The sequence below is a fragment of the Heptranchias perlo genome, chromosome 19, assembly GCF_035084215.1.
Source record: "Heptranchias perlo isolate sHepPer1 chromosome 19, sHepPer1.hap1, whole genome shotgun sequence".
Classification (NCBI taxonomy): Eukaryota; Metazoa; Chordata; class Chondrichthyes; order Hexanchiformes; family Hexanchidae; genus Heptranchias; species Heptranchias perlo.
The window spans coordinates 39474029-39482302 of NC_090343.1; the positions used below are offsets into that span (position 1 = coordinate 39474029).

The 8274-nt window shown below is 40.6% G+C and overlaps 1 protein-coding gene across 1 annotated transcript; it reads right to left on the reverse strand.

The window, feature by feature from the left end:
- Positions 1–862: 862 nt before the first annotated feature.
- Positions 863–4258, reverse strand: LOC137335491 (iroquois-class homeodomain protein irx-1-B-like). Its single transcript, XM_068000834.1, has 2 exons — positions 3950–4258; positions 863–2418 (listed from the first exon to the last, which is right to left on the reverse strand). The coding sequence occupies exons 1-2, from the start codon at positions 4190–4192 to the stop codon at positions 1564–1566; spliced, it is 1098 nt and encodes a 365-aa protein (XP_067856935.1). The 5' UTR covers positions 4193–4258; the 3' UTR covers positions 863–1563.
- Positions 4259–8274: the final 4016 nt, after the last annotated feature.

Here is an 8274-nt window from a genome sequence, read left to right on the forward strand (position 1 = left end):
TATGAAATCTGGACCATGGTGAGTAATTTTGCCAGCGACAATCATCAGGTTTTTTGCTGGAAAGGAATTTGGGGGGGGTGGGGGGGGGGGGAAGTTAACGAGCTGTCCAGTAATTGTTACTTAAAAGGATTAAATCTGAAGAAGCTTTTAAAAATATGTAAGGACACACCAATAAATATACTTAAGATGTTGTTAGGAGCGGGGTAGAGGCGCTCCAAATAGAGCTAATGAAACTTACCTTCAAATGGATAAAAGACACTTTTCATTGTCTTCTCGCTAGTTTTATTTTTCTGCGAAGATTTTTTTAAAATATCAACTATGAATGTATACTCCTGCAACATCGAAATAATTGGTTCTATTTCACAGCTTTAAGATGCAAACTGCATGGCTATTCTCAATTACCCGGGTACTAGATTGAATTGATTTTCCCATATATGTGTATGTTCCTAATCTAGTGTCCCTTCTCAAATTAGTTTTCATCCCTTAAAACTGTGGTGTTGATAAATAGATCATTAGAACCGTTCATCTTGTGTTTGAAAAAAAAGTCTTGGGAGTTTAAACACCTGGAGATAGTTTTCAAGAGCGCAGTTTTTATAAGGTAATTGTTTCAGTGCTCGCTCTTACAGCTTCATAAAGAGCAAGCTGGAGTAATTTAACACTGATCAAAGGCTATCGAGATGGGTTTTCATAAAAAGCTCTCACCCGACCCATGGAAAGTAAAAAAAAGTACAAACACCCGCTGTAGAATTAGACCCTTTCATCGTGAAATGATATCTACCTTGTCAACATCTCCTGATTAGGTCCTGTCTGTATGGATTTCATTGGAACTGGGATTCAGCAACAAGTAAAAAGCATCGAGATATATATTTAAAATTCCTTTAAAAAAAACCACGAAGTACATCACGACACTGTTTGGAAAACATTACATACATTGTCTTTCGGTGACCCTTCAAGTGTACGTGGGGAATTTATTTCCTCTTCCATACTGTTGCTCGTTTGACCAGGTCACTGTGTCAAGTGTGAACAAGTTACATCCGCAATACAATATTATTCAACCAGTGGGTCTATAGACCGAGTATTAATGCATGTAAACGGACCAGTCTGGTAATCATGTGTGTGTGTGTATAGATATAGATATATATTTAGGAGATTTTTTTTTAAGTGATTTGCTTGGGATCACATTTATAATATTTACACATTTTTACCAAATTGTCCACTCTGTCCAGCTTGTGGCTTGGGGTTTAATCGTACGATGAGTAAGGAACATTTCTAAAATAAAAAGCCAGTTGTACGGCGTTGTATTAATTTTCGATTCTTGTATTAAAATCGCGATAATTGCTATAAATTAATCCTTTGAAACACAGTCCGCTTCATTTAAACCACAGGTATTGAGAACAGTACATTTGTAGGTTCGCTCTCATTCACAGCACTAACAGGACGAATGCATCATCGTCCACGAGAGATATCCCAAGCAGCCAAATGAAAGTGCAGAATATCAGGGAATTGTTAAACCGACAAAACTTTCACTTTGTAAATTGGATTGCGGGCAGTATTTGTCTCTCCTCATTGGTCAGTACCTGCAAGGTCTCTTTTTTTTGACTCCATCCTGGAATGGCTGTTTAACACGAGCTGTCCCTCTGTAAAGCAGGCACCGGCCCAGATCTGGTAGTGGCCGACTGCAGGAGTATGGACCGACTGGTCACTGATCAGACTTGGCCGATTGCTTTTCCCGTGGTCTGAGGTAGCCGTTTCCGCCAGGGACCAGATCTTGGGTTTGAGTACTGGACCACTGTCTTTAGACTCAGTACTGACTGTCTTTTTTACAGCGCGTTCCTCCTCAGATGTTCCCCATTCTGATTTTTTCATCTCATTTCTCTCCAAGTTTGTCCTCAGATCCTTGTCTGGTTCCTTTTCACTGTCTGTGACATCTTTGACTAATGATCTGTCTCCATGTCCAGGGCAAGATGTCCCCAAATCCCCATTGCCTTCGTGCCCTCCAAGCTGGTTGCCATCGCCTTTGCCCTTTTGCTCCTCGTGCTTTTGAAGATCTTCCTCCTCCTTCTTGTCTTCTTCGTCGTCGCTTTCGCTTTCCTCCTCGTCGGATTTCGTTTTGGGGACCCAAGTCATTTTATTCTCTTTCTTCAGTCGTCTCCTGGCATTCGCGAACCAAGTGGAGACCTGGGTCAGGGTCATCTTGGTGACGATTGCTAGCATGATCTTCTCCCCTTTGGTCGGGTAGGGATTCTTCAGGTGTTCGTTCAGCCAGGCTTTCAGGGTGCTAGTGCTCTCCCGGGTGGCATTCTTGGCTCGGCCTGGATCCCCGTGTTGCACAGGCCGGTAAGGAGAATACAGAGCCCCTGCTGGGGAGAAACCAGCCTGGGAATAGACGCATCCAGCCTTCAGATCGTAGGGGGACCCCTGAAATCAGAGGGAAATCTGAGGTTATATAATAATAGATGCACTAAAATTTATAATACACAAGATTGTTTAATATTTTAGTATACAATACACATTATCTACGTTTTAATAGAATACACAATACTATCAAATAATACACAATGCTATCTAATAGAATACACAACACTATACTAATATAATACACAATGGTATCTAATAACAGTATATAATACGATTTATTTCAATTTTTCTACAAAGAACTTTTATGTATTTAGCGCATTTATCACGCCAATCAGAAACATCCCAAAATGCTTGGCATTGAGTGAATGGCGTCGTTTTTTTTATAATATTTTTATTCAGAATGTTGTATTTGGACTTTTCCATAAAATTATATCCGAATAGTTCCCACAAATCTCTATTTGATTTATTATATAAATACACGAATGCAACTCCTTATACAGTGTCAGAGCCAGGAGCGAGCTTTGTAGTCTGACAAGCTGAAATTAAAATAAACATATTTAGAATCTTACATCAGGTCTGAAGCCAAACGCTTGAATTTACCAGCGAACATTCGGCAGAGATACTCTAGACTAAGATTATTTATGAAACGGCTCTGAGCTGCGACCCTCTTTTGAAACTTGTAACAGGCTCAACACAGTTCATCATCACAGGTTAACAGACATTGCTTTAAAGCTGTCTAATACCTATAGTAGGCCACAGAGGCGCTCTGCTTTCTAATCACGTAAACACCCTGCTACAGACTAGCATTGACACTGTACTGAACATCGCTTCATACCTCAGTATATGTAAAAAAAAAGAGATGCCTATGTTAAGGAGTTTAAAACCGAACAGAGTAAAACGTGCAGTAATATTCGAACTTGTAATTAAAATTAGGAGTGAACACGCAACGTTTTAAGCAAACTTTTTTCAATCTTGAAAATGTGAAAGTTCCATTTAAAGTAAGTTCAGAACTAAAGCAGGTGTTCCAAATTGCACTGCATATTGTATTAAATTGTATTGTGTATTATATTAAATGCTGATGTATATTATATTAAACCGTATTGTATATTAAATCATTGTTTACTATATTGAATAGTTGTATACTATAATAAATAGCATTGTGATATAGTTATTCGGTATAATAAAATCAGTTCTGCGAACACTTAACCTCATATTCACATATTAACATGGTTATTTGTTTTTTTTTTAAACTTGCGACCCTAAGATGTGCTTTAAGTATTCATCAAGTTCAGCCGACAACCCAAGGTTTGGACTTTAAAAAATGAATCGAGGTGGAGTAAATCTCACTGGTGGACAGACGAGCTTGCTGCAGTCAGTCAACAGCAATCTGTTTAGAGAAGAATCTTTAAACAGAAAAAGGGTTACCTCAGGAGCAAAGAGTTGCTCCACTCTGAAAGTGAACCGTCTTGTTAGCAGCGCAGGTTAAACCAATACAGTGCCGGGGTCGGTCTTTTAAAATTACTTTTTTAAAAACAAACGAGGAATTTTCAAACTTTTAAAAATACAAATAAAACAAAAAGTGCTTCCTTACCAGATGAGACAGATGCCTGAGATCAGGATAGGGCTGGAGGCTGTATCCTTGTGGAATCGGATATGTGCCGGGGTACCGAGCCAGGAGTGCATGGAGAGGCGGGGGTACCCCTAGACTGAGAGCGGCTCCGGGAGAGCCCAGCATCGCCGCCTGTCTCTCCACAAACACAGCCTGCAGACCGGTCATTGCAGACCCCTTCCCGGCCGTGACCACGTCTCCATATCCCAGCTGAGGCATAGCCATAATGCGACTCAGCCTAAAAACACTGCCAAACTAATCCACCTTCTGTCTCTATATATCCCCTTCTGTCCACTCCATTGGAGAGCGCTGGTCTGATTGACGGGATCCTTGTAAATGATATTTACATACGATTAGTGAGCTTTAACCATCGAAAAACCAAACTCCCAATAGGCAAAGAATACTGTAATCACTTCAGAGTTTACAAACACACATGGACGTATTTTATGTAACGAAGCAATGGCTTTAAACACGGTCTAAAGAACATAACGCCAAGGGCAATTCTATATGTTAATCTCGGAAGCAAATTAATCTGATCTTTCATATTTGAATGCACATTTAAACAGATTTAAATCGGACAACACGAAAGTAAAATCAATGGGAATATTCTCTTAAAAAAGGAAGCGTTTTCATAGTGTTTTCAAATGCAAATGTCCTGAACTAGTTAAAACTGTTGGATGTAAAGAAATGGCCCAGACACCGACATATATTAAAGGTATTTATTGTCCTCCAACTTCAGCCACACAAATTGTTTGGTAATCCTAATTTACTGTATTTGTTTTCAAATTATTTTGACTTTAATTTTTGTGGCCAATCAACCATTTTTTCCTCGTTTTTCTGATCTAATAATAAAAACGCTACTGAAATAAGTGGAAACTGAATTTCGAACAGAGAATCCGACCGGTTCTGAGCAGAAACTAACAACAGTGAACGAGTGCTGTCAACGAGTGGAACTTGTAGCCATTTAAACAGCACGAAGCGGGGAGTGAATTCGCTGGGACTGGCTGTCAGATTTCAGGGAAACGCGTGAAACTCCACACGCAACCTGAAATTAATGTCAGTATGTTACAATATTATCAGGGCAAATCATTCTAAAACAGAAGCTTTGATAAAGTATGTCTAACTATAAACCCTCTGATAACTGTGTACAAGTAGCATTGCTAATCGGTTATAAGTATTCTCTTGATAAATCACTAATCAAGAAGATCGATTCCAATCGAATAATGTTTAGTTGGACGTTTAAAAAGGGCGATCAGGGAATCAGCTTACTTCACACCGTTGAGTTTAACTGAATAATTATGAAATACAGTGCCAGTCAAAATTAAATGCCTACTATGTGGCAGAATTGCTTCAATGTCGTTTATTATTAATAATATCAATTATAGTTCCATTAAAATGCAGCAAATTTAAAGTTAGGGACTATTAATCCGTCTGACTCCATGTTAAAACAATTAATTACATCCTTTATGCGTTAATATTTCAGCCTGGATTGATGTCGTGAGTAGAGGAGGGGAGCACTGCAAAGTGCTCAGGACACAAGAAGCGGCTAGACTTAATATTGTTTTACTAAGTGAGATTTGTTTGAAATCTCTCAGTTGCAGTTGCTCTCCACGTTTTGCGTCTGAGTTATTTTCTTTGCCTGAGTGGGCTGTAAAAACCATTGCATTTGATTATTGGAAAAGCTTTCCCCCGGGCTTTCTGTTGGGATTTATTAACTGCACTCCATCACCGCTGGGTGAAAGGAGTCGATAATGTACAAATATTGCCCACAGCGTCGCCTCTTCTATTGTGAGCCATGAATTGTGACGCTTCGTTCACCCTGACAATCGTTATTAAGAATTGCTGTCGAGTTTCCTGTAATCAAGGTGTAATCCCCCCCCCCTTTCTATTTTGCTGTGGATGGGTAATTTCTCTACCTGAGTCTATTCTACTACCCATCTCCCACCTCAGTGGTCCTTTCATTGTATTTTATTGAAATGTGAACACTGATTGTGATGCAGTCTCCTCATTGAGGACTGATAATAACTAGTGACCAGGAAGGAAAAGTGTATTTAAGTGGTTCACTTCCAGGTCTGGCTTTTGCCCATGACAAACTAAATTTTCCTTATTCTGGTGATTCTGAGTTGAAAATTGCAGATTGTGCTATTAGAAAGATAAGCTTGCAATAATATAGCACCTTATCAGTCTCCCACCCTCAGAGTGCTTCACGTACTCAACTTACCTGGAAGCACAGTGACCGTTGTCAAGTCCAAGATCTCACAAACTGCCATGAGACGGGCGAGCAGCCAAAAAGCGAAATACCGCAGATGCTGAAAATTTGGAAACGAAAACAGAAAAAGTTGGCAGCATCTGTGGAGCAACTGAAGTTGGTGTTTCAGCTCTTAGAGCCTTAGGAAGGGAAGTTGGGTGGTCAGCAGTTAGTGGGAATGGGGCCAAAGGAGCAGGAAATGTGTCTCATGGACAAGGTGAGCTCTGAGAGGGCATGGCTCATTGGTTAACAACCAGAAGCAAGAACCCCAGTTCATTTTGCTCTCCCGGGCCCAGAGGTACTGAGGCCAATGGTAGCAGCATACCCCCACCCCAGCTAACACAACACAGACTGGGGATGAAACCTAGGGCTTTTCTGGTCAGTTATCAGCTCCAGTGGTATCATGAATTAGTTAGTAGAGTTTACCACCAGCAGGACTGCACACAAACACAATAAACCATGAAGGTGAGACATACACCATTTGCCTAATGCCTAGAAGCTCTCAAGGCCAGCAGACCAGATCTGTGATTAGGCTGCCAGCAATCCAGGGCGAATCTGGGGCCATTCCAATAATTTCTGGGATCAAATTCTGTGCTGGCTTTACAAAGGAATAAGGGTCTTGGAAAGATTCTCTGTAACTACTCCAAAATAAAGACTTCACTACAACACACAGGGATTGGGGTCCACCAAAGTAGGTTGCATAGCCCTTTTAATAGCAAATTATGTGTATGTAAAGTATCAAAAGATGTCTTATAGCATATTAAACAATAAGATCCGGTGTGCACATTCGCTATGGTATTAAGGACTCCTGTTGTTTGTGTCACGTTATACAGATTTCCTATATTCATGTAAGAGTATCCAGTACAATAATCCCAATCCCATCTCCAACATTCTTTATTTACCAGTTTAAGAAGACAAACACAAAAAGAAAAACCCTGCTTTCTATCAAAGGCTTTCTCTGCCCCAAATCTTCTCTCAACTGTCACCTAAATTAGAAATCTCAGTATACTCTACCAATGGCCTAGGTGGTTAACGCCCTGTATTTAGCAGTGATAGTACTAAACCACATAGAGCTGGCAGTCCCATTCTGTGCTACATTAGCTGATCTCAGCCAGCAAAGCAGTTGGGGCACTTCCACTGGCCCAGTGTCCCTTGAATAGGGAGGGAAATGCAGCCAGGTTGCTGCTTTTGATCACTATCTAGTGCTTTTGTTCAAAAGTGCATATGTGGAGATCAGATGAGAACAGGATCCGGCTTAGTTGTGATGCCCTCTGTGGTTGAATATGCTGCTGACACTCACTGTCCAGGTTCACACGTGAATGATAGCCTTTTCGGTCGGGGTACTGGAGGACTGCTGGTGCCTGTGGAACTGTACTCCAGCACATTCAGAGGCTTCACGCTGATCCTTAATCAAGAAAGAGCACAAGGAGACTGCTGCTAGGCCTCTGTACATGATATCCTTGAGTTGATTCTACAATGATGGAAGAAAGCAGTCGGGGAAAGGGGATGGGGAACTCTCCCTTTGATTTGCCCGTTCCTTGGGGCATCATTTTTTCTTGAAGTGCAGCTGAAATCAGGCATTTGATATGTGGGGAACTGCAGTACAATTTCTCCCATTATTCCATGACATGACTGAAGCATCAACAAGCTGTAAAAGCGCACCACAAATCATTTTATTAAGTCATTCAAAATCACTCTTGAAAATCTGGATAAGACCACAATTAAATGCCAATCACCTCCTTTACTCTCTAATTTACAAGGAAAAGTCACATTTCACCATTTCCATTGACCTTCCCAATGCTCAGAGTTAGTGCTGCACTCTGGCACTCTGGCACATCAGACAGTGGCACCTCCTGTTTATGAAGGCCCATGGTGCAGGATAACACTGAGGTTAAAAAGATATGAGATAAATAGAAAGTAGTGATTAGGTGACTTAGCAAGACTTGACTGGAAGAGCAAGGATGGGAGGAATGGGCGGAAGATATCATTATAAAAGGGTGTGGCAACTATTGCAACACACTGAAATATCTGTGTAGGACTTAGTGGTAACTATGATGGT